The sequence below is a fragment of the Macaca nemestrina genome, chromosome 20, assembly GCF_043159975.1.
Source record: "Macaca nemestrina isolate mMacNem1 chromosome 20, mMacNem.hap1, whole genome shotgun sequence".
NCBI lineage: Eukaryota > Metazoa > Chordata > Mammalia > Primates > Cercopithecidae > Macaca > Macaca nemestrina.
In genome coordinates, this window is record NC_092144.1 from 55,084,894 (window position 1) to 55,109,393 (window position 24,500).

The 24,500-nt window shown below is 54.0% G+C and overlaps 1 protein-coding gene across 2 annotated transcripts in view; it reads left to right on the plus strand.

The window, feature by feature from the left end:
* Positions 1–24,468, plus strand: part of LOC105478519 (nectin cell adhesion molecule 2) — a 43,391-nt gene extending 18,923 nt beyond the window's left edge. The window contains exons 2-9 of one of the 2 annotated variants that reach the window (XM_071087116.1): positions 486–875; positions 6,299–6,595; positions 8,490–8,607; positions 9,490–9,638; positions 17,984–18,137; positions 21,336–21,399; positions 21,531–21,617; positions 23,353–24,468. In XM_071087116.1, coding sequence (XP_070943217.1) covers positions 486–875; positions 6,299–6,595; positions 8,490–8,607; positions 9,490–9,638; positions 17,984–18,137; positions 21,336–21,399; positions 21,531–21,617; positions 23,353–23,622 — 1,529 coding nt within the window. In that variant the 3' untranslated portion in view covers positions 23,623–24,468. Of the gene's footprint in view, positions 1–485; positions 876–6,298; positions 6,596–8,489; positions 8,608–9,489; positions 9,639–13,999; positions 14,719–17,983; positions 18,138–21,335; positions 21,400–21,530; positions 21,618–23,352 lie in introns of those variants that run through there. The other variant, XM_071087117.1, reaches the window with a different exon arrangement.
* The last annotated feature ends 32 nt before the right edge of the window (positions 24,469–24,500 follow it).

The window sequence follows — 24,500 nt, forward strand, 5'->3', positions numbered from 1 at the left end:
AGATCACGCCACTGCACTCCAGCCTGGGCGATAGAGCAAGACTCTGTCTCAAAAACAAAAAAAGAATGGCCTGGAGCCTCCCTCACCCTCCCCACGTAGACCCCCTTAACAATGGGTGACATATTTTGTTTTTTGCTGAACCATTTACGAGTAACTTGAAATCATGACACTGCGACTTCATATCTTCTGGGAAAAATAATGTGCATAGCCACAGTTTAATTATCACACCTAGGAATATGAACAGCAATTCCAAAATCATATGTAATATGACTTCATAGTACGTGTCGTAGTAATAGAATAGTCATTTTAGTCTTCCCTAAAATGTCTTTTCCAGGTGACTTTTTCAGAATCAGGATGCTGCAAGGCTGCCTGCATTACATATGGAGCCTGCATTTCCCGTGGGGCCCCCTTTGTGGTAGCCCTGCCTGGAGGTGTCTGGGTTCCTCCCCCACCCGACTTCTTCACTCTCTGTCCTCTCTGCCCAGGAGCCCAGGATGTGCGAGTTCAAGTACTACCCGAGGTGCGAGGCCAGCTCGGGGGCACCGTGGAGCTGCCGTGCCACCTGCTGCCACCTGTTCCTGGACTGTACATCTCCCTGGTGACCTGGCAGCGCCCAGATGCACCTCCAGACCACCAGAATGTGGCCGCCTTCCACCCTAAGATGGGTCCCAGCTTCCCCAGCCCGAAGCCTGGCAGCGAGCGGCTGTCCTTCGTCTCTGCCAAGCAGAGCACTAGGCAAGACACAGAGGCGGAGCTCCAGGACGCCACGCTGGCCCTCCGCGGGCTCACGGTGGAGGACGAAGGCAACTACACCTGCGAGTTTGCCACCTTCCCCAAGGGGTCCGTCCGAGGGATGACCTGGCTCAGAGTCATAGGTGAGCAGGGTAAGGGTGGGAGGCAAGGAGGTGGGAGGGCCACGGTGTGGAAGCATCCCCTTGCGGGTCAGTTTCTCTCTTGGCTTCAGCTGTGAGGTTCGCTTTCTCTGTGGGTTTCCATCCATCAGCAAATGTTCATTAAGCACCTACCATGTGCCAGATGCTTTACTGTGTGCTGAGGATGCAGCAGGCAACCAGGCATTCTTGGAAAAAAACAAAAAAATAAGTATTGGCTGGGCGCGGTGGCCCACCCCTGTAATCCCAGCACTTTGGAAGGCCGAGATGGGCAGATCGCCTGAGGTCAGGAGTTCAAGACCAGCCTGGCCAACATGGTGAAACCCTGTCTCTATGAAAAATACAAAAATTAGCGGGGTGTGGTGGCCTGCGCTTATAATTCCAGCTACTCAGGAGGCTGAGTCAGGAGAATCGCTTGAACCCAGGAGGCAGAAGTTGCAGTGAGCCGAGAGTGTGCCACTGCACTCCAGTCTGGGTGACAGAGCGAGACTCAATCTAAAAAAAAAAAAAAAAAAGTATTGAGGTTGGGCGTGGTGGCTCACGCCTATAATCCAAGCACTTTGGGAGGCCGAGGCAGGTAGATTGAGCCCATGGTGGTGCGCAGATGTGGCCCCAGCTACTTGGGAAGCTGAGGTGGGAGGATCACTTGAGACCAGGAATTTGAGGCTGAGGTGAGCTGTGATCATGCCACTACACTCCAGCCTAGGTGACAAAGTGCGACCCTATCTCTAATAAATAAATAAAAGAGTAAAGCAGTTAAAGGGGCTGTGGAAGTTGGAGGGGGCCAAGTTGGAATTCTAGCTAAGGAGGTCTGGGAATATTTAGGCAGAAACTAGGAGAGGAAGAGCCCTGTGGGTATCTAAGGGAAGAGCATTCCAGGCAGAGGGAATGGCAAGTACAAAGGCCCTGAGACAGGAATACATGGAGTATTTGAGGGCCAGGAAGGAAGTCAGTGTGGCTGGAGGCATATGAGTGGGGGAAAGTAGGAAGCAACAAAGTCAAGGAGAGGATGGGGATAGATTGGCAAAAGCCTTGTGGACTATGAGAAGGCTTTGGCTTTTGCCCAGGGAGGACAAGAGCTGTAGTAAGCTGTAGATAAGCTCTGTTCTTAGCAGCAGAGAGGTTTGATCTGGCTTGAGTTCTCACCAGCTCTTCCTGGCTGTGTTGGGAGGGGAAAGGATGGGAGCTGCAAAACCACAGGGTAAGGCAACTGCAAAAGTCCAGGCCGGGCTGGGTGCTGTGGCTCACGCCCATAACCCCAGCACTCAGGGAGGCCGAGGTGGGAGGATCCCTTGAGCCTAGTAATTTGAGACCATCCTAGGCAACATAGTAAGACTCTTGTCTCAATGACAAAAATTTTTTTTTTTTTTTTTTTTTTTTTTTTTTTGAGACAGAGGTTCGCTCTTGTTGCCTAGGCTGGAGTGGAGTGGCGCGATCTCGGCTCACGGCAACCTTCACCTCCCAGGTTCAAGCAATTCTCCTGCCTCAGCCTCCTGAGTAGCTGGGATTACAGGCTCCCACCACCACGCCTGGCTAATTTTTTTTGTATTTTTAGTAGAGATGGGGTTTCGCCTTGTTGACCAGGCTGGTCTTGAACTCCTGACCTCAGGTGATCCATCTGCCTGGGCCTCTCAAAGTGCTGGGATTACAGGCGTGAGCCACTGCTCCCGGCCAGGAAAAAAAAAAAGTTTTAATTAACCAGGCTCAGTGACTCACATCTGTAATTTCAGTTACTCGAGAGGCTGAGGTGGGAGGATCACCTGACTCATACCTGTAATTTCAGCTACTTGAGAGGCTGAGGTGGGAGGATCACCTGAGCCCAGGAGGATGAGGCTGCAGGGAACTGATTGTACTACTGCACTTCATCCTGGACAACAGAATGAGACCCTATCTTAAAACAAGTCCAATCCAGGTGGGAAGTAATGGTTTAGAAGTAGGGGACACCTTGGCCTCATTGAGATAGGATGTGCAGGGAAGGCGTCTTAGTCAAGTCTGGAGTCTGAGAAGGAGCCCACCTTCGGGCACAGCAGAGGGGCACGGGCAGAAAAAGCTGGGAGGTAGGCGTGAGCTGGGAGCTGGGCATGTTCCAGGAATGGAAAGGAGGCTGGGGAGGATAGGCAAGGGCTTGAGTGACCCTCAGCGGGGCCACATTACACGAGCTTCACAGGTGGAGGCGAGGAGGCTGGACTACGCTACGCCCTCAGTATGGTTAAGAGCCATGGGAGGCGTCAAGCCACAGGAGAGATCTGGTCAGATGTTTGAGATTGGAAAAAATGACTGGCATTTGTGTGACAAGCGATTGGAGGAGTGGACGGAGGTAGAAGGGAGCTGGGAAGAGAGGCAAGAGGAGGCATTGCTGGGAAGACGGATGAGGCAGTGGGGGCAGAGGGAAGGGGGCGGCATAGAAAGGTGTTTTTAGGAGATAGTAGGTGCTGGGCTCGCCCATGGATTGAGGGGGAAGCAGGATCAGAGAAGAGTCCCAGGCCCGACGCAGTGGCTCACACCTGTAATCCTGGGCTCAAGGGATCCTCCTACCTCCGCCTCCTGCGTAGCTGGGACTACAGGCATGAGTCACCACATCCAGCTACAAATGCTGTTTCTTTAAATCTTGGAAGTCCCCTGGGAGTCCACCTTCCCTAGGCAACTTCCCAGAAGCCACATCACTCTGGATGTCCTTTTCTTCCCCCTTCTCAGCCCAGAGCGTCTGAAAGGTCACCCTGTGCTGTCCTTGAGTAAACACTTCCCTTTCCAGTGACACATGAGACCACAGTTGTTTTCCATAACACAAAGGACAGCTGTCTCCTCCCCACCCTCACCAATGCCTCTCTTCTTATGCAATCATTTGTTCTCTTCCAGAGATAACTTTAGGGCTAGGCACGGTGGCTCACACCTGTAATCCCAGCACTTTGGGAGGCTGAGAGGCAACAAGAGCAAAACTCCGAATCAAAATAAATAAATAAATAAAGCGACTCAGAAGATATGAGGAAGTGTAGGGTTTAATCAAGGGCAAGGCTTGAGGATGACCACCTGGGAGCATAGATTGAAGTTGTCCTGAATATACACTTCAAGCAGGGGCCAAGGCAAGGAGCTTTTGCAAGTGAGCTTTTGTTTGTTTGTTTGTTTGTTTGTTTCTTGGAGAGAGGGTCTCCAAAAATAAAAGTAAAAATTAGCCAGGGATGGTGGCGCACATCTGTAATCCCAGCTACTCAGGAGGCTAAGGTGGGCGAATCACTGAAACCAGGAAGAGGAGGTTGCAGTGAGCCGAGATTGAACCACTGTACTCCAGCCTGGGTGACAGAGCAAGACTCCATCTCAAATTAAAAAAACAGAGAGAGAGAGATAATTTCAAAAGCTTCTATATACACACTGGGGCAGAAGTAAGGAACAAAACAGCCAAAGCCTCTGTCTTCATAATGTGTGAGCCACTGAGAGATGGATGGTTGGCCAGAGTCAGCGGTCAGCAAAGTGCCCTTGAGGAAGAGGGGCTTGGAGTGGGGTCTGGAGAAGGAAGCCAAAGCAATCCAGTCACAAAATCACCAACCAAAACCCCAAAGTGGGTGGGGGCAGAGACTGAGGAGGGCGTGGGTAGGGAGCACGTGGAGCGGCCAGGGGAGGTGGCCATGGGGAAGTGCTGGGCTTGGGCCCTGAGTCGCTATTCTAACAGCTTGGAGGGCAGCCAGGAAGATGTGGGGAGGCTTGTTGGATGCTCCACGATGGTCAGGGGAGAAGGCGGTGGGAAGGGAGAGCTGGGAAGAAGGGGAGAGTCAGACTGTGTTGAGAAGTTCAGAGGTGGATACCCAGGTCCAGAAAGCAACGGAAGATGTGAGTCTGGGTGGGGGACACACATCATAAGCATGAGCTGCTATTCTTCCTGGAGGTTTGTTTTTGTGATTTTTTTCTTCCCATGTTTTCCAAGAGGATAAGGTGGAAAGGGTATTAAAAAAAAGGACCGACTTTGAAAATTTTCTGCCTTTATCACACTTCCGGTCATACAATCCTCTAATGATGACTACAGGAAAAGGAACAGGGGGCCTTTTCAGCTGGACCTTTGAACCACATTACTCGGTTATTCAGCCTTGGCTTTTTTGTTTTGTTTTGTTTTGTTTTTTGAGACAGAGTCTTGCTCTGTCACCCAGGCTGGAGTGCAGTGGCATGATCTCCGCCCACTGCAATCTCCGCCTCCCGGGTTCAAGCAATTCTCATGCCTCAGCCTCCTGAGTAGCTGGGATTACAGATGCATGCTACCACGCCTGGCTAATTTTTGCATTTTTAGTAGAGACAAGGTTTCACCATGTTGGCCAGGCTGGTGTCGAACTCCTGACCTCAAGTGATCCACCCTCCTCAGCCTCCTAAAGTGCTGGAATTGCAGGTGTGAACCACCATGCCTGACCACCTTTTTTTTTAAATCCCAGCCTCCTCCAGGCTTTTGGACCCTGTCTCTGCATCTCTGGCAGGGCGAAGAGACAGTATAACGAAATGGCCAGGCCAGGCGCCTGTAACCTCAGAGCTTTGAGGGGCCGAGGTGGGAAGATGGCTTGTGCTCAGGAGTTTGAGATCCGCCTGGGCAACATAGCAAGAACTCATCTCTACAAAAAAAAAAAAAATTTAAATTAGCTGGGCATGGTGGTACATGCCTGTGGTCCTGGCTACTCTGGAGGCCAAGGAGGGCGGATCACTTGAGCCTAGTGGGTGGAGGCTGCAGCAAGCTATGATCACGCCACTGCACGCAAGCCCAGGTGACAGAGCGGGCCCCTGTCTCTAAAAAATAAAGTAAAATAAAATGGGCAACGCTTGGATAGGGCAGTGTGGGCCAGACAGTACCCTAAGGCATTTACCTATCAGTGTAGTATTTAATTCACACAACAATCCTCAGGCCAGGCGCAGTGGCTCAATCCTGTAATCCCAGCACTTTGGGAGGCCAAGATGGATGGAACACGAGGTCAGGAGATCAAGACCATCCTGGCTAACACGTTGAAACCCCGTCTCTACTAAAAAAAATACAAAAAACTAGCCGGGCAAGGTGGCGGGCGCATGTAGTCCCAGCTACTCCGGAGGCTGAGGCAGGAGAATGGCGTAAGCCCGGGAGGCGGAGCTTGCAGTGAGCTGAGATCCGGACACTGCACCCCAGCCTGGGCGACAGAGCCAGACTCCATCTCAAAAAAAAAAAAAAAAATCCTCGGGGTGGGTACTTTCATTATCCCCATTTTACCAAAGAAGAGACAGCTACAGAACCAAAGAAAAGACAGCTACCGAGTTGCAAAACCACTTACCCCAAGCCAGGCCACTGATAAGCAGCAGAGCTGGGATTGGAACCCAGCGGTTAGGGCCTAGCACCCTGCTCCTCTGCTGAGTGTTGGTTGAATGACTGCAGGTGAGGAGTGATGCACCCCCTCTCATCCTCTCCCCAGCCAAGCCCCAGAACCACGCTGAGGCCCAGGAGGTCACGTTCAGCCAGGACCCTGTGCCAGTGGCCCGCTGCATCTCCAAAGAGGGTCGCCCACCTGCCCGGATCTCCTGGCTCTCATCCCTGGACTGGGAAGCCAAAGAGACCCAGGTGTCAGGGACCCTGGCCGGCACTGTCACCGTCACCAGCCGCTTCACCTTGGTCCCCTCGGGCCGAGCAGATGGTGTCACGGTCACCTGCAAAGTGGAGCATGAGAGCTTCGAGGAGCCAGCCCTGATACCTGTGACCCTCTCTGTACGCTGTGAGTGCATCGGGGGTGACCCCTCCCCCATCAAAACTGCCTACACTGGCTTCTCTAAAGCACTGTCTACATTGTCTCTGAATGTTGTCTACGTGGGTTCCCTGAAGCCAAATTCTGCACAACCTTCCTGCCATTGTCTACACTGGTTCCCATGGGCAAATCTACATACTTCCCCCTCATTGTCTACACTGGCTTTACTGGGTTCATGCCATGCCATGCCTAGTCTGTGGTAAGCTGGGATGGGCTTGCAAGAGCCAGTTTGATATATTTCTTTCCAATTCCACATCCAATGAAGCCGTCTCGGAGCTTGAAATCAACCTTGGGGAATGTTTGCACCAAGGAAATTGGCAAACCCTAGAAATGGGAGCTTCTTTTATTCCCCAGAGAGTTGGTTTACCAGCAAAGAGCTGCCCCCAACAGTGTCTTTTCTGGCTTCCATGGACCCTGGTCGGCACTGCCCCTGGACCGTCCGGGTCAATCATGCTGGGCCATGTCTACATGTCTACACTGCCCAACCTAACATCATCTCCACACCTTCTCATACTTCTGCCTTGACTTCCCTAGGTGCCATCTATACTGTGTCTCCCAGAGTCTCTACACCGACCCCTGATCCCTGATATTATTTACATTGCCCCCACCCGCTGGGCCCTGTTGATCCTGACCCCTCCCACTGGGATTTTTGCTAGCTCTTCCAGAAACTGCCTATACTCACACCTCATAATATTACCCAGAGAGGCCACCCTGGCACTCTTCACACAGAATCCCTCAAATACTGGCTTAACCACCTCTTCCACCACTGTCCAAAATGACCACATACCCCAACTCAACATTGTCTACACTAGCTCCCCAGGCAATGCCTCCACTTACACAGATTCCCTAAGCCAAGTCTACACCGGTTCCCCCAGACAACATGCATCATGTGCACCCATAAGTGCACCAGCTCCCCTGAGCCTCGTCTGTGCCAGTTTCTTCCCAGGACCTACACTGGTTGCCCAAACCCTGTTTTGACATCCTCCTTCCATGTCAGAAACACACACACAGGCCGGATGTGGTGGGTCACACCTGTAATCCCAGCACTTTGGGAGGCCAAGGCAGGCGGATCACTTGAGGTCAAGAGTTTGGGACCAGCCTGGGCAACACAGTGAAACCCTGTCTCTGCTAAAAATACCAAAATTAGCTGGAAGTGTTGGTACATGCCTGTAATCCCAACCACCTGGGAGGCCGAGGCGGGAGGATGGCTTGAGCCCAGGATGTGGAAGTTGCAACAAGCTAAGATCACCCCACTGCTCTCCACCCTGGGCAACAGAGCAACGTCCTGTCAAACACACACACACACACACACATTATTTGTAGTGGCTCCCACAGGCACTGCCAGCACTGAACAATAACTCCCACAAAATTATCCACAGTGGTTTCCCCGAACGGTGTCTACACCGACATCAGCATACACAGCCTGGACTGATTTGCCCCAGATGGTTTTGACTGCCATACCTCCTGCCAACCTGCCCCGTTTCTTTTTTTTTTTTTTTTTGAGACGGAGTCTCACGCTGTTGCCCAGGCTGGAGTGCAGTGGCGCGATCTCGGCTCACTGCAAGCTCCGCCTCCTGGGTTCACGCCATTCTCCTGCCTCAGCCTCCTGAGTAGCTAGGACTACAGGCGCCCGCCACCGCGCCCGGCTAATTTTTTGTATTTTTAGTAGAGACGGGGTTTCACTGTGGTCTCGATCTCCTGACCTTGTGATCCGCCCGCCTCGGCCTCCCAAAGTGCTGGGATTACAGGCTTGAGCCACCGCGCCCGGCTGCCCCGTTTCTTTAGCATTCCTGTCCATCTGCTAACCTGTCCACCCACTCTGGGATTCTCCTCCTTGCTGATCCAGTCCCCCCATTTCCCGCAGACCCTCCTGAAGTGTCCATCTCCGGCTATGATGACAACTGGTACCTCGGCCGTACTGATGCCACCCTGAGCTGTGACGTCCACAGCAACCCAGAGCCCACGGGCTATGACTGGAGCACGTGAGTCACGTGGCCTCGGAACCCTGGGTCTGAGGGAGGCAGGGCTGGGGCCTGGACTCCTGGGTCTGAGGGAGGAGAGGCTGGGGCCTGGACTCCTGGGTCCGAGGGAGCAGGGGCTGGGGGCTTGGACTCCAGTGTCTGAGAGAGGAAGGGCTGGGGTCCTGGACTCCTGGGTCTGAGGGAGGAGAGGCTGGGGGCCTGGACTCCTGGGTCCGAGGGAGCAGGGGCTGGGGGCCTGGACTCCTGGGTCTGAGGGAGGAGGGGCTGGGGGCTTGGACTCCAGTGTCTGAGAGAGGAAGGGCTGGGGTCCTGGACTCCTGGGTCTGAGGGAGGAGAGGCTGGGGGCCTGGACTCCTGGGTCTGAGGGAGCAGGGGCTGGGGGCCTGGACTCCTGGGTCTGAGGGAGGCAGGGCTGGGGCCTGGGCTCCTGGGTCTGAGGGAGGAGGGGCTGGGGGCCTGGACTCCTGGGTCTGAGGGAGGAGGGGCTGGGGGCCTGGACTCCTGGGTCTGAGGGAGGAGGGGCTGGGGGCCTGGACTCCTGGGTCTGAGGGAGGAGAGGCTGGGGCCTGGACTCCTGGGTCTGAGGGAGGAGAGGCTGGGGGCTGGACTCCTGGGTCCAAGGGAGCAGGGGCTGGGGGCTTGGACTCCAGTGTCTGAGAGAGGAAGGGCTGGGGTCCTGGACTCCTGGGTCTGAGGGAGGAGGGGCTGGGCCTAAACTCCTAAGTCCTCCAGGTTGAAGGGAGCTTGCATTTTGGCAATTTGGGGTCTCCAGAGTACTTAGGTCCCTGCAGCTTGGCTCCTGGTGGGTGTATCTTCAGGGATGAGACCTGTGCTCCCCTCTCGACCTTGGTATCCCTCTCACCTGACCCCACACCCCTCCAGGACCTCAGGCATCTTCCCGACCTCCGCAGTAGCCCAGGGCTCCCAGCTGGTCATCCACGCGGTGGACAGTCTGTTCAATACCACCTTCGTCTGCACAGTCACCAATGCCGTGGGCATGGGCCGCGCTGAGCAGGTCATCTTTGTCCGAGGTGAGTGGGTCTTGGGGGCCGTGTGTGGAGACCTGGGTCTGCTCCCCCAGAGCTCCACCCTTCAGGATTTGGGGACTGCACTGGGGGAGGCTGCGCCGCCGGCCTGGGAGGGACCCGCCTGGCTGAGGGGAGATGAGGGTTGGCCTTCCCCTCGTGGCCTCAGACTGGGGTCTGAATTTGGGGTGTCAGGGTAAGTGAAGGCAGCAGAGTTGGGGGGTTGAGGACTTTGCTCAGGGTTCCTAGAAAGTAGAGGCCTGGCTAGGGTCCTCACGAAGAGACCTGAGGAAGCTGCCCTGGGCTCCAGCTCCTGAGAAAGACACGCACCTAGAATCAGGCACGCAAACCTCAAAGAGACAGAAACCAAGAGCTCCCACCCCTAGAAACACGATCCGGCCCCAAGGCACGGAGCCAAAGAGGAAAAGCGCGAAGCCAGACCATCACCCAGTGATGGAAACTGGGTCAAACTCACAGCTGCAGAGCCACACACCTAGAGGGAAGCCGGGACTGTTAACAGAGCCATGCTCCCTGGGACAGAGAGCCCCACGGGCCCCGGAGCTGGGGCCAGAGACCCCTCCTGTCAAAGCCACAGCTGGCAGGACCCACAGCCACAGACACTCCCTGTGCTGGGAAATGCTGTTGCAGAGATGCCTCAGAATCCAGACACTCACCTGGATAGTAACCCTGCACACTCAAACCCATTGTCACCAAGACACACACCCAGGAGGACAGTGGCACTGGCCAAGACAGACGGAACGAAGCCAGATGACAACTGTGACAACTGGAAACAGACTTTTTTTTTTTTTTTTTTTTTTTTTTTGAGATGGAGTCTTGCTCTGTCGCCCAGGCTGAAGTGCAGTGGCATAATCTCAGCTCACCGCAACCTCCGCCTCCCGGGTTCAAGCAATATCCTGCTTCAGCCTCCTGAGTAGCTGGGACTACATGCGCTCACCATCAAGCCCAGCTAAGTTTTGTATTTTCGGTAGAGACAGGGTTTCACCATATTGGTCAGGCTGGTCTCGAACTGCTGACCTCAGGTGATCCACCCGCCTTGGCCTCCAGAAGTGCTGGGATTACAGGCGTGAGCCACTGCACCTGGCCAGAAAGAGACATGCTTAGAAACACCCGAGGGGCCAGGCGCGGTGGCTTAAGCCTGTAATCCCAGCACTTTGGGAGGCCGAGACGGGCGGATCACGAGGTCAGGAGATCGAGACCATCCTGGCTAACACGGTGAAACCCCGTCTCTACTACAAAATACAAAAAAACTAGCCGGGCGAGGTGGCGGGCGCCTGTAGTCCCAGCTACTCGGGAGGCTGAGGCAGGAGAATAGCGTGAACCCGGGAGGCGGAGCTTGCAGTGAGCTGAGATCCGGCCACTGCACTCCAGCCTGGGCGACTCCGTCTCAAAAAAAAAAAAAAAAAAAAGAAACACCCGAGGGCGGCCGGGCGCGGTGGCTCACGCCTGTAATCCCAGCACTTTGGGAGGCCGAGGCGGGCGGATCACAAGGTCAGGAGATCGAGACCACGGTGAAACCCCGTCTCTACTAAAAATACAAAAAATTAGCCGGGCGCGGTTGTGGGCGCCTGTAGTCCCAGCTACTCGGGAGGCTGAGGCAGGAGAATGGCGTGAACCCGGGAGGCGGAGCTTGCAGTGAGCCGAGATCGCGCCACTACACTCCAGCCTGGGCGACAGAGCGAGACTCCGTCTCAAAAAAAAAAAAAAAAAAAAAGAAAGAAACACCCGAGGGCAACGGTCCATGCAGCACACCTGTGCAAACACGCAATGTGCAGGCCCCCCAGAAACATGACCGAAGGTGTAGGGACAAACTCCCAGACAGGGGCTGTCCCTGTCATGCAGACAGAGTAGCCACGGAGGGACAGAAGCAGACTCCCTTACTGAGTCATAATCTTAGAATGCACACACAACCTTGCAGGGACACCTAAGGGAAAACAGACCCCTCTTCAGGAATCCAGATACAGCCAGGGAGATAGGGCACCCCTATGGGAAACACTGTCACAGACAGCAAACCCAGAGAGACAGCTGTCCCGCTCTGGGCTCGCCTGATGCTCGAGGATGCGCACGAGTCCCTGGAGGGAGACATCACACAGACAGACACGCTGGGGGCAAAACTAATCCCGGACAGCAACGGCTGCCCACAGAGGAATGTCATCCCTCACTCAGACGGAAAATCAAAAGACACCCTGGGAGAAACCTGTGCCCGGGAACTCTCCCGAAACTCCCCGAAACTCCTCCGAAACTCTCCAGAAAGTCCGTTAGGGAGATTCTCATTCAACAAATATGTGTTTCCTGTTTGCTAGGCACTCTGGCTGAGGTTAGGAATACAATGGTGAATGAGCCACAGTCCCTGCCCTCAGCAGCACACCCAGGGGAGGGTCAGCTCCACCCACCCAGACAGACACCTGACTGGAAATACACCCCTAACCTCTACCCCAGATACACCTGAGAAGCTGATGCCCTGCCCACACACCCAGCAGGTGGCTCCAAGGTTGGAGCCTGCAGAACAGACGCAGTAGAGAAAGACTCAGCGCTGTGGAAAGATACCCCACCTCCCCACAACGGTGGCCACGGAGCCACCCCCAGACGACAACACCATTACAAAGACACGTGCCTACAGATAATGCCTGCAGAAACGTGCGTGCTCCAAGCACCCTAGAAATCCCGTCGCAAGCAGTGAGTGCCCCGACAGCCACAGCCAGAGGAGACACACTCAAAGCTTCTGGGGTCACTCTCAGAGGGTCTCTGAGCCACGAACCCACATCCAGGCACACACACAGTCGTCACAGAAAAACAGTATGGAGTCCACAGCAGCACGAACATAGGTACACATGCCACACCGCAGGACAGATCTATCTTTAGGAAGACTCAGAGAACATTTTATTTTTAATAGAGACAGGGTCTCATTATGTTGACCAGACTGGTCTTGAACTCCTGGCCTCAAAGCATTCCTTTTGCCTCGGCCTCCCAAAGTGCTGGGATTACAGACATGAGCCACCACATGAGCCTGATTCAGAACTTTCAACCCTAGACATGAACAGACTCAGTATCAAGTTCCAAAACACCAACGCCACCTCCAGAAACAGAGACAGACCTCCCGAGATAGGCTCAACCTGGTCCAGTTAGTGACCAGCACTTCCATTATGGAGAAAAATCTGTTTCACTCCTCAACCCAGCGTATAGCTAGAGACGTATATACCACCCTACCCCCTGCCAAAAAAGATTTTATCCTCCTCTTTTTTTAATGCTATTTGTGAGTCACTAAGCTGATTTGACAGCCCACTGGGTCATGACCCCCTGTTTGAAAACAACAGAAACAGATGTCCTTCCTGGGTCTCAGCTCTCCTGTGAGTAGAGGTGTAGAGGTGCGGTCAGGTGTGGGTGAACCCCCACCCCCGTCTGTCCCAGTTAGGCCTTGCATGCAGGGATGGGGGAAGTGACAGTGGGTAGGTTCTGGTTACATTGATACCTGTCCCTGGCTTGGGGCCCAGGAGCCCCATCCCTCCCTGCTCACACTTCCCTCCTCAGCACTTCATGGCTTCCTCTCTCTCTGCCTCCCTGCTCCCTCCCATCCTCCCTGGCTCAACCCCTGCAGGGAGCACTAAGGAAGTCCTACTGTCCCGGTCTATGAGAACCCCATTTTACACGCTGGGGATGAGTGGCCCAGAGAGGAGGCAGCCACGGCACTTGGAATAAATGCTCCCAGCCACTCGAGAGGGCAGAAGTATCAGGAGTCTGTGGCCCTCTGCAGAGAGCTTTGGGATCAGCCAGCCTCCCACTGAAATCCAACTGTCCTCCCCCGAGGGGGTGTGCCCCCAAGCTCGTAGCTGTGTGAGGACCCCATAGCACATTCAGGGAGGGCTGCGAAGTCAGGTGGCGCCAGGGTCCCGGCCAGTGACCGGGCGGCCAGATCTACTGCATCCGAATAGCCAGCTTCCACTCAGCCACAGCGATTGCCAGACGTGGGAGTTTGGTGTTGCCAGATCTGATCTTTTCCCCCCTAAGAGAAACCTGGATTTTTAAGTGAAATCGCCTGATTTTTGAAAGGTTGGCTAGCAATTTAAATTTTGCAAAACGTGAACACCTGGGGACCACTGGTTGGCATCCCCTCCTTGTACAAAGTGGTGCTCAGGCTGTAGTGAAGGGCGGAGGGGCTTCCCCTTCCCCCCCACTCCTCTTCCTCCTCCATTCTTCTGCTTAGAGTCACCCCCTAATTATGGTCACTCCCGCTCCTTTCCTCCCCGCCTATCCTGCGTCTCCCCCACCCCCTCACCAGAGCTATCCTCATGACCTTGTGTCTCCCTTTCTCTCTCTCTCTCTCTCTCACCCCTCCTTCTCTCTCTCCTCAGAAACCCCCAGGGCCTCGCCCCGAGACGTGGGCCCACTGGTGTGGGGGGCCGTGGGGGGGACACTGCTGGTGCTGCTACTTCTGGCTGGGGGGTCCTTGGCCTTCATTCTGCTGAGGGTGAGGAGGAGGAGGAAGAGCCTTGGAGGAACAGGAAGAGGAGCCAGCGGCGACGGGGGATTCTACGATCCGAAAACTCAGGTGTTGGGAAATGGGGACCCTGTCTTCTGGACACCAGTAGTCCCTGGTCCCATGGAACCAGATGGTGAGGAGGAGGAGGAGGAGGAGGAGGAGGAAGAGAAGGCAGAGAAAGGCCTCATGTTGCCTCCACCCCCAGCACTCGAGGATGACATGGAGTCCCAGCTGGACGGCTCCCTCATCTCACGGCGGGCAGTTTATGTGTGACCTGGACACAGACAGAGACAGAGCCGGGCCCAGCCCTCCCGCCCCCAACTGGGCCACGCCGGCCTAGGGTTCCAGACTGGTTGGACTTGTTCGTCTGGACAACACTGGAGTGGAACACTGCCTCCCACTTTCCTGGGACTTGGAGGGAGGTGGAATGGCACACTGGACTTCTCCCGTCTCTAGGGCTGCATGGGGAGCCCGGGGAGCTGAGTTGTGGGGATCCAGAGAGGACCCTCGCCCCCAGAGACTTGGTTTTGACTCCAGCCTGCCCCTGGCCCCGTGACACTCAGGAGTTAATAAATGCCTTGGAGGAAAACATTGGGGGTGTCTTGTAATACATCAGACCCCCTCCTTGGGTGGTGGGGAAAGAGGGGGTGGGACAGGGACTCCTAGGTCCCAGGGCTGGGAAGAGCCGATCCACGTCCCCTGGGAATGAGAGCCTGGAAGGGGTTAGACTGGGGAAGGCTGTGGGGCTCGGACCACTTGGATCCTTGAAAGACGCATTGGACAGCCGAGAACCGCGAGGCTCGTGGAACTAGGATTCAGGTCACTGGACTGTGGGCTCAGAGACCTGAACATTTGGACTTCTGAGTCCCAGGACAGAAGCTGCCTTTCTGGATGGTGTGGCCAGACCGGTCGGAGTCCAGAGACCCTCGGGTGCAGGTGGGGGTGGGGACAGCAGGGGCTCAGTCAGGTTCCCTGCGTCCTGAGAGAATGGGAGGCCAGAGGGCTGTGATCCAATGGAGCCTCAGACCTCAACTCCCCCAGGTTGCTGGCAGTCTCAGGAGGGGAGGGCTGCTCCCCACTCCCATTCTTAGGGACCCTAAGGGCATGGGGCAGGCGAGGGGTGCTGGAGAAGTCCCATCTCTGGCCACCCCCACTGTAGCTTCCCTCACCTGCTTCTCCATCCTTGCCCTCAGGGATCACCCCAAGGGACTTTTCAGTGACTCCTTGGGAGTGGCAGCAGCTCCCTCCAGCTCCTTTCAACTGGAAAAGCAAAGATAGAGGGGGTCCTTGAACTCCCAGGCTCAGTAAGGGGCAGGTTTTTACCCGTGTCACCTCTGCTCTCCCAAGCCTCTGTGCCACCTCTGTAACACGGGGCGGGTGTTCACATCGGCCTCACAAGGCTGTCACGGGACCCAGTAAGGACATGCCCGTGATGCCCTCATGCAGCCTCGTCGACCTCCACAGACCCCACAAAGCCCTGTGCCAGGCGGTGCTGGGGCTGCAGCTATGACCTGCACAGACCCAGTCCCGTCCTCCGGTGCACATTGCCATGATGACCACAAGAATAGCAGCAGTATGTTTAGCATGAAGGTGTGTGTGCGGACCGAGGGGCAGTCTCTCTCTCACTCCCCCACCCGCTGAAGCCCTCCAGAGGATGTCAGGCTGTGGAACGGGAGCAGTGAAGATGAAGATCCAATAGTCCAGCGTCCTCTGGAAGCTTCCTCCTCATCTGCAGAGTGAGGCTGATGCGTGCGTGACCCCCATGGGCTCTTCCATACGTGTTATTGTCTGTACTTGCCCGGTTGTTTATTGTCTGTACTCGCCCACCCACCCCACCCAGGCAACAGGAGGGCAGGAGCGGGGAATTCTGTCCGCCTGGCACACAGTGGATCCTTCAGTGCCATGCTGGGTCGTCCTTACACACCCACCAAACACCTACTGTGTGCCAGACCTCGGGCGCATGGCCTAGTGTGAAAATTGGCAAGTAAACAGGTAGCTGCTCCAAAAACTCTTCCATTAGGGAAGACGTGAGATATGGAAACAGGAAGTGCTAGGAAGGAAGGAGAGGGCCAGGAGCACACGGGCTTCTCGACCCCTTTTCCAGTCTTGTGTTTTTTTTTTGTTTTATTTTGTTTTGTTGTTTGGTTTGGTTTTTGAAATGGTATCTTGCTCTGTTACCCAGGCTGGAGTGCAGTGGTGCGATCTCGGCTCACCGCACCCTCCACCTCCCAAGTTCAAGCAATTCTCCTGTTTCAGCCTCCTGAGTAATGCGCCCAGCCATCCTTTTGTTTTTTTTTTTTTTTTTAAGAAGCAGGGTGGTCTCCCTATATTACCCAGACTGGGCTCAAACTCCCGGGCTCAAGTGATCAATCCTCCCACTTCAGCCTCCAAAAGTGCTGGGATGACAGGTGTGAGCCACTGTTCCTGGCCCCCAGCTAATTTTTTTTTTGAGATGGAGTTTCGCTCTTGTTGCCCAGGCTGGAGTGTAATGGCGCAATCTTGGCTCACGGCAACCTCCGCTTCCTGGATTCAAGCGATTCTCCTGCCTCAGCCTCCTGAGTAGCTGGGATTTACAGGCATGCACCAGCACGACCAGCTAATATTTTGTATTTTTAGTAGAGACAGGGTTTCTCCATGTTGATCAGGCTGGTCTCAAACTCCCCACCTCCGGTGATCCACCCACCTCGGCCTCCCAAAGGGCTGGGATTACAGGTGCCCGGCCGGCCCCCGGCTAATTTTTTAAATTTTTTCTAGAGATGAGGTCTTGTGCTCATCACCCTGGCTGATCTTGAACAATCCGCGCGCCTCGGCCTCCCAAAGCACTGGGATTACAGGCGTCAGTCATTGCCCCCAGCTCTAACCTCTTTCCTGATAAGTGGAAGGAGATTCTAGTCCCCAGAGGTGATTCTGGATCCCAGAATTCTGCCCCTGCATTTCTCTGCTTTCTAGCTGCCCCGGTCCTGTCTCCTCTCATCTCCCCACTTCCCCGCCTCATTCTGCCCCAGCTACATGGTCTACTTGCTGTTCTTTAAAAACAACACAAGCCAGGCCGAGCATGGCATAATCCCAGCACATTGGGAGGCCAAGGCGGGAGGATCGCTTGAGCCCAGGAGTTCAACACCAGCCTGGGCAACACGGCAAAACCCCATCTCTACAAAAAATTAACAAACAAACAAAAAAAGCTGGGCCTGGCGGCACATGCCTGTAGTTCCAGCCACTCCGGAGGGTAAGTTGGGAGGATCACTTGAGCCCAGGAGATTGAGGCTACAGTTGGCGGTGATCATGCCACTGCACTCTAGCCTGGGTGACAAAGCAAGACCGTCTCAAAAAAAGCCATAAAGCCCCTCAAGCCTCCTGCAGGGCCTCTGGCTGTTTGCACTGCCTGTGATGCCCCCAGGCACTCTCGTGACTCATCCCCGGCATCTCTTTCAGGTCCTTGCTCAGTTGTCACTCTACAGTAAGGTAGAGGCCCTCCCACTACCTTTGGGGACCCCACCTTGCACCTCCTATCACTTCCGCACTCTGTATTTTTGTATCCCCCGTGACTTACTCCCGTCTGGCATGTGAACTATTGTACTGGTTTGCTTACTGTTGGCCTCCCTGCCCAACGAGAATCAAAGTTCCATGAAGGTAGACACTTTGTATGTATGTTTTGTTCTCCAGTCGTCTCCCATGCGGGGCACATGTCCTCGCTCCTTCCTCATGCTCAGCAGTTTGAGTTGAATGAAAGAATGTCCCCCGCCCGTGGGAGAGGACATAGACAGGCAGGCGATGACTTGGGGTGGGGATGGTAGCTTGGAATACGGAGCTGTGGCTTCCTCCTGGAGACCCCCTTACGCTGTCCCTCTCCTTGCAGAGACCCCCAACACAGCAGGCGCAGGGGCCACGGGCGGCATCATCGGGGGCATCATCGCCGCCATCATTGCAACTGCTGTGGCTGCCACAGGCATCCTTATCTGCCGGCAGCAGCGGAAGGAGCAGACGCTGCAGGGGGCAGAGGAGGATGAAGAGTAAGTGATGGGCCCTGAGACAGGGAAAGGGAGAGGGGTGGAAGAACTGAGGAGTATGGGGTAGGGGTTAGGGTGGCAGAAAATTCTCCATAATTGACTGTGTGAAACAGACAGACCTAAAGGAACTGGGATCTAAATGGAGTAGGGAGGTATGGGTTTCTCTCTGCCATAAAGTATGGCATTTATTTTAAAAATTAGCCAGGGGCCAGGCACAGTGGCTCACACCTGTCATCCCGGCACTTTTGGATGCTGGAGTGGGGGGATCCATTGCTTGAGCCCAGGAATTGGAGCCCAGTCTGGGTAACATAGGAAGACCACCCCCCTCTACCAAAAAAAAAAAAAAAACAGCCACGCATGGTGGCTCTGACTGCTCTGTTCTGTGAAGACTCATCAGAGCCCAGGCTCCTACTACATTTTTGGGCCTTTTTTGTTTGTTTGTTTTTTGGTTTTTGGGTTTTTTTGAGATGGAGTCTTGCTCTGTCGCCGAGGCTGGAGCGCAGTGACATCTCGGCTCACTGCAAGCTCCGCCTCCCAGGTTCAAGCCATTCTCCTGCCTCAGCCTCCACAGTAGCTGGGATTACAGGTGCCGGCCACCACGCCTGGCTAATTTTTTTGATTTTTAGTAGAGACAGGATTTCACTGTGTTAGCCAGGATGGTCTTGATCTCTTGACCTCAGGATCCGCCCTCCTCAGCCTCCCAAAGTGCTGGGATTACAGGCGTGAGCCACTGTGCCTGGCCGAGTTTTTAATAAAAGAAGAAAGTGCAGTTCCTAAATTGTTATGGAGAATTTACATTAACATAAACTATTGATTGGCTATCCATTGCTCTTTGTATCACAAATTCCAGAAACCCGAAGATAAAGAGTAACACTGGTCAGGCAGGGTGGGTCAGGCAGAGTGGCTCATACCTGTAATCCCAGCACTTTGCTTTGTTTTTGTTTTTGTCTGAGATGGAGTCTCACTCTGTCACCCAGGCTGGAGTGCTGTGGCTCCATCTCAGCTCACTGCAACCTCCACCTCCCAGGTTCCAGTGATTCTCCTACCTCAGCCTCCTGAGTAGCTAGAACTACAGGCTCCTGCCACCACGCCCAGCTAATTTTTGTATTTTTAGTAGACATAGGGTTTCACCATGTTGGCCAGGCTGGTCTCGAATTCCTAACCTCAGGTGATCCGCCCACCTCAGCCTCCCAAAGTGCTGGGATTATGGGTGTGAGCACCATGTCTGGCCCACAATTATTTTAATAAAAAAGACAAGAGGCAGATCCTAAATTGTTATCGAAAATTTACATTAAAATAACATAAGCTATTGATTGGCTATATATTGCTCCTTTTATCACAAATTCCAGAAACCTGAAGATAACACAGCAGTTTGTTTTGTTTTTGTTTTTGTTTAAGATGGAGTCTCACTCTGTCGCCCAGGCTAGAGTGCCAAGGCGCGATCTCGGCTCACTGCAACCTCTGCCTCCCAGGTTCAAGGGATTCTCCAGCCTCAGCCTCTCCAGTAGCTGGGATTACAGGTGCGCGCCACCACTCCCGGCTAATTTTTGTATTTTTAGTAGAGACGGAGTTTCACCATGTTGACCAGGCTGGTCTCAAACTCCTCACCTCAAGTGATCCGCCCACCTCGGCCTCCCAAAGTGCTAAGATCACAAGCATGAGCCACCGAGCCTGGCCAATCCCAGCACTTTGGAAGGCCAAGGCTCTTGTTGCTGGTGGTTCGAGACCAGACTAAGCATCAAAGTGAGACACCATCTCTTAAAAAAAAAACAAAATTAGCCAGGCATAGTGGTGCATGCCTGTGGTCCCGGCTCCTCAGGAGGCTGGGGTGGGAGGTCACTTGACCCGGGAGCTGAAGCCTGCAATGAGTTATGATCATGTCACTGCACTCTAGCCTGGGTGATAGAGCAAGACCCTGTATCTTAAAAAATAAAAGACTGAAGGGCCAGGCGCAGTGGCTCACGCCTGTAATCCCAGCACTTTGGGAGGCTGAGGCGGGCGGATCACGAGGTCAGGAAATCAAGACCATCCTGGCTAACACGGTGAAACCCCGTCTCTACTAAAAACACACACAAAAAACTAGCCGGGCATGGTGGCAGGTGCCTATAGTCCCAGCTACTTGGGAGGCTGAGGCAGGAGAATGGCGTGAACCCAGGAAGCGGAGTTTGCAATGAGCCGAGATCGCACCACTGCACTCCAGCCTGGGCAACAGAGCGAGACTCCGTCTCAAAAAAAAAAAAAGACTGGGCATGGTGCCTCACACCTGTAATCCCAGCACTTTGGGAAGCCAACGCAGGTAAATGACTTGAGCTCAGAAATTCGAGACCAGCCTGGGCAACATGGCGAAACCTGTCTCTACAAAAAAAATACAAAAATTGCCCAGACATGGTGGCTCGTGCCTGAAGTCCCAGCTACTTGGGTGGGCTGAGGTGGGGGTGGGGGCATGTGGAGGCTGCAGTGAGCTATGATCACACTATTGTACTCCAGTCTAGCCAACAGAGTGAGACCTCGTAAAAAAGAAAAAAAAGAAAAAAAAAAAAGAAAAATAGCTCAGAGCAGTCTGAGGTATGTGAGGTATGCAAAATTTGTTTTTTTGAGACGGGGTCTCACTCTGTCCCTCAGGCTGGAGTTCACTGGTACAATCTGAGCTCACTGCAACCTTCGCCTCCTGGACTCAACCAATCTTCCTACCTCAGCCTCCCAAGTAAATGGGACCTCAGACACGCACCACCACACCTAGCTAGTTTTTGTATTTTTGTAGAGACAGGGTTTTGCCATGCTGCCCAGGCTGGCCTTGAACGCCTGACCTCAGGTGATCCCGCCCGCCTCGGCCTCCCAAAGTGCTGGGATTACAGGCATAAGCCACCACACCCGGCCCAACACAGATCTTTTCTCCCTCCCAGAGCTCACATGAGGCATGGTAATTATAAATAACATTTCAAGTACAAATTCAGTGAGTGCCCTGAGGGGGAAGTACACCTAGGCATGTCCATGTAACAGGAATTCCTGATCCGCTGGGGAAACCTGAAGGCTTCCAGGAAAAAAAGGAATTCATGGAATGAATAATAACTCTTACTCCAGGCAAGAAAAGGGGGCAGGGGAAAGGGAGACCCAGGCAAAAGGAACAGCATGTGCCGTAACGCTGGAGTCTGAGGGGTTCTCAGGTCTTAGTCTCCGCTTGACCTACTTCCTACCCCACAGCCTAGAGGGACCTCCCTCCTACAAGCCACCGACCCCAAAAGCGAAGCTGGAGGAGCAGGAGATGGTGAGCACTTTCCCTGGAGCCCAAGCTATCCCCACCTCCACACGCACCCCAGGGCTGGGAGGGGCCTTGCAGGGAGAGGCTGGCTGGGTGGTGGGGGCAGTTCCTGACCTCCCCGCCCCTGTCTGCTGCAGCCCTCCCAGCTCTTCACTCTGGGGGCCTCGGAGCACAGCCCACTCAAGACCCCCTACTTTGACGCTGGCGCCTCATGCACGGAGCAGGTAGGAGCTCATGGGAAGACAAAGGTGGGCTGGGGGTCTGGGTTGAAGGGCCAGGGGTCAGACCTGGCAGAAGAGGTCAAAGACTAAAGGTCATAACTCAAGGTCAAGGGTGTGTCCCTGGTGTGTTCAGGATTCCGTGGGGGGAGGTCAGGGGCGAGAAAGCCCAAGGTCACAAGGTTAGAATCTAAAGTCACTTGGGCGCGGTGGCCTATAATCCCAGCACTTTGGGAGCCTGAGGCAGGAGGATCACTTGGGGTCAGGAGTTTCAGACCAGCCTAGACAACATGGTGAAACCCCGTCTCTACTCAAAATACACAAAATTAGTCAGGTGTGGTGGTACAAGCCTGTAATCTTAGCTACTCAGGAGGCTGAGGCGGAAGAATCACATGAACCCAGGAGGCCGAGGTTACAGTGAGCTAAGATCACACCACTGCACTCCAGCGTGGGCAACAGAGCAAGAGTCCATCTCAAAAAAATAAATAAAAACAAAAAAATAAAATCACCTGGGCCGGGCGTGGTGGCTCTGGTCTATAATTCCAGCACTTTGGGAGGCCAAGGCAGCTGGACCCCTTGAGCCTAGGCGCTCAAGACCAGCGTGGGCAACATGGGCTGCCCAGCAACATTGTGTATCTACAAAAATACAGAACTTACCTGGGTGTGGTGGCAAATGCCTGTAGGCCGAGGTAGGCAGATTGCTTAAGCCCAGGTGGTTGGGGCTGTGCCACTACATTCCAGCCTGGGCATCAGAGTGAGACCCTGTCTCAAAAACAAAAGAAAAGGAAAAGTCACTAGGTCAACAAAAATTGATTATCTAGCCGGGCGTGGTGGCTCACACCTGTAATCCCAGCTACTCAGGAGGCTGAAGCAGGAGAATCGCTTGAACCCCGGAGGCAGAAGTTGCAATGAGCTGAGACCATGACACTGCACTCTAGCCTGGGCAACAGAGCGAGACTCCGTCTCAAAAATAAAAATAAAAAAGGAAAGAAAAAGGCCAGGCGCAATCGCTCACGCCTGTAATCCCAGCACTCTGGGAAGCCAAGGCAGGTGAATCACCTGAGGTCAGGAGTTCAAGACCATCCTGGCAACATGGTGAAACCCCGTCTCTACTAAAATTACAAAAATTAGCTGGGCGTGGTGGCAGGCGCCTGTAATCCCAGCTACTCAGGAGGCTGAGGCAGGAGAATCGCTTGGACCTGGGAGGCAGAGGTTGCAATGAGCCGAGATTGCACCATTGCACTCCAGCCTGGGAGAGAGGAGCAAAACTCCATCTCAAAAAAATAATAATAATAAAATAGAATGAAAGCAAATTGATTATCTACATTTACTGGATACCATCCCTGAAGCTGGGACAAGACAAATCAAGTCACTCCCCTCAGTGGTCTACCGGAGGTCAGGGGTCACTGAGGTTGCGCTGAAGGTTCAAAGGGCCGTTTAGAGCCCAAGGTTAAGTACTTGAGGCTGAGACTGAGGTGAAAGTTCACGGGGAAAGATTTGCAGAGATCGAGGGACAAAGGTGAGTCCCAGGATTAACAGGGTGAGTTGCGTGTGCTGGGCTTTGGGTTAGGGAAGGGCCGAATGAATGTCCCAGTGCAATATGACCTCATGGACAAGGAGTGAGGTGGCATCTTGTTGGCATGGGGAGAGAGTGGTCAGGATTTGGGGGTCAAGAGCAGATTGGTCATCTGTGTCATGCGTAGGAAGTGATCTTGAGTTCCTGTCCCTTCTCCACCTCCAGGAAATGCCTCGATACCATGAATTGCCCACTTTGGAAGAGCGGTCAGGACCCCTGCACCCTGGAGCCACAAGCCTGGGATCCCCCATCCCGGTGCCTCCAGGGCCACCTGTTGTGGAAGACGTTTCCCTGGATCTAGAGGATGAGGAGGGGGAGGAGGAGGAAGAGTATCTGGATAAGATCAACCCCATCTACGATGCTCTGTCCTACAGCAGCCCCTCTGATTCCTACCAGGGCAAAGGCTTTGTCATGTCCCGGGCCATGTACGTGTGAGCTGCCACGCGTCTGGTGTCTCACATCTCACCTGTTGATCCCTTAGCTTTCTTGCCAAGGATCTAGTGCCCCCTGACCTCTGGCCAGGCCACTGTCAGTTAACACACGTGCATCCCATTTGTGATTTCTACCTTGGTGGCTCCACTATGACCCCTAATCCATGAGCCCAGAGAAACTCACCATGATAATGGAATCCTGGCAACCTTATCTCATGAGGCAGGAGGTGGGGAAGGTGCTTCTGCACAACCTCTGATCCCAAGGACTCCTCTCCCAGACTGTGACCTTAGATCATACCTCTCACCCCCCACCAATGCCTCGACTCCCCCCAAATCACAAAGAAGACCCTACACCTATAATTTGTCTTCAGGTAGTAAATTCCCAATAGGTCTGCTGGAGTGGGCACTGAGGGCTCCCTGCTGCTCAGACCTGAGCCCTCCAGGCAGCAGGGTCCCACTTACCCCCTCCCCACCCTGTTCCCCAAAGATGGGAGAGAGGGGATTCCCCAGCCCAACGCAGAGTTTTCCCAGCACCCTCCTGTAAGCAGAAGTCTCAGGGCCCAGACCCTTCCCTGAGCCCCCATCCCCACCCCAATTCCTACCTACCAAGCAAGCAGCCCAGCCTAGGACCAGACAGGGTGAGCCTCATACAGACTGTGCCTTGACGCCCCCAGCCTTGGGAGAAGAATTTACTGTTAACCTGGAAGACTACTGAATCATTTTACCCTTGCCCAGTGAAATAGGACCTAAACGTCTCCCTTCAGGGGAAAGTGGGTCACCTGGATTGGGGGTAGCGATTGATACTGTTTTGTAAACTACATTTCCTACAAAATATGAATTTATACTTTGACCAGAACTTGCGTTTTCTGTGGGATGTGAAAG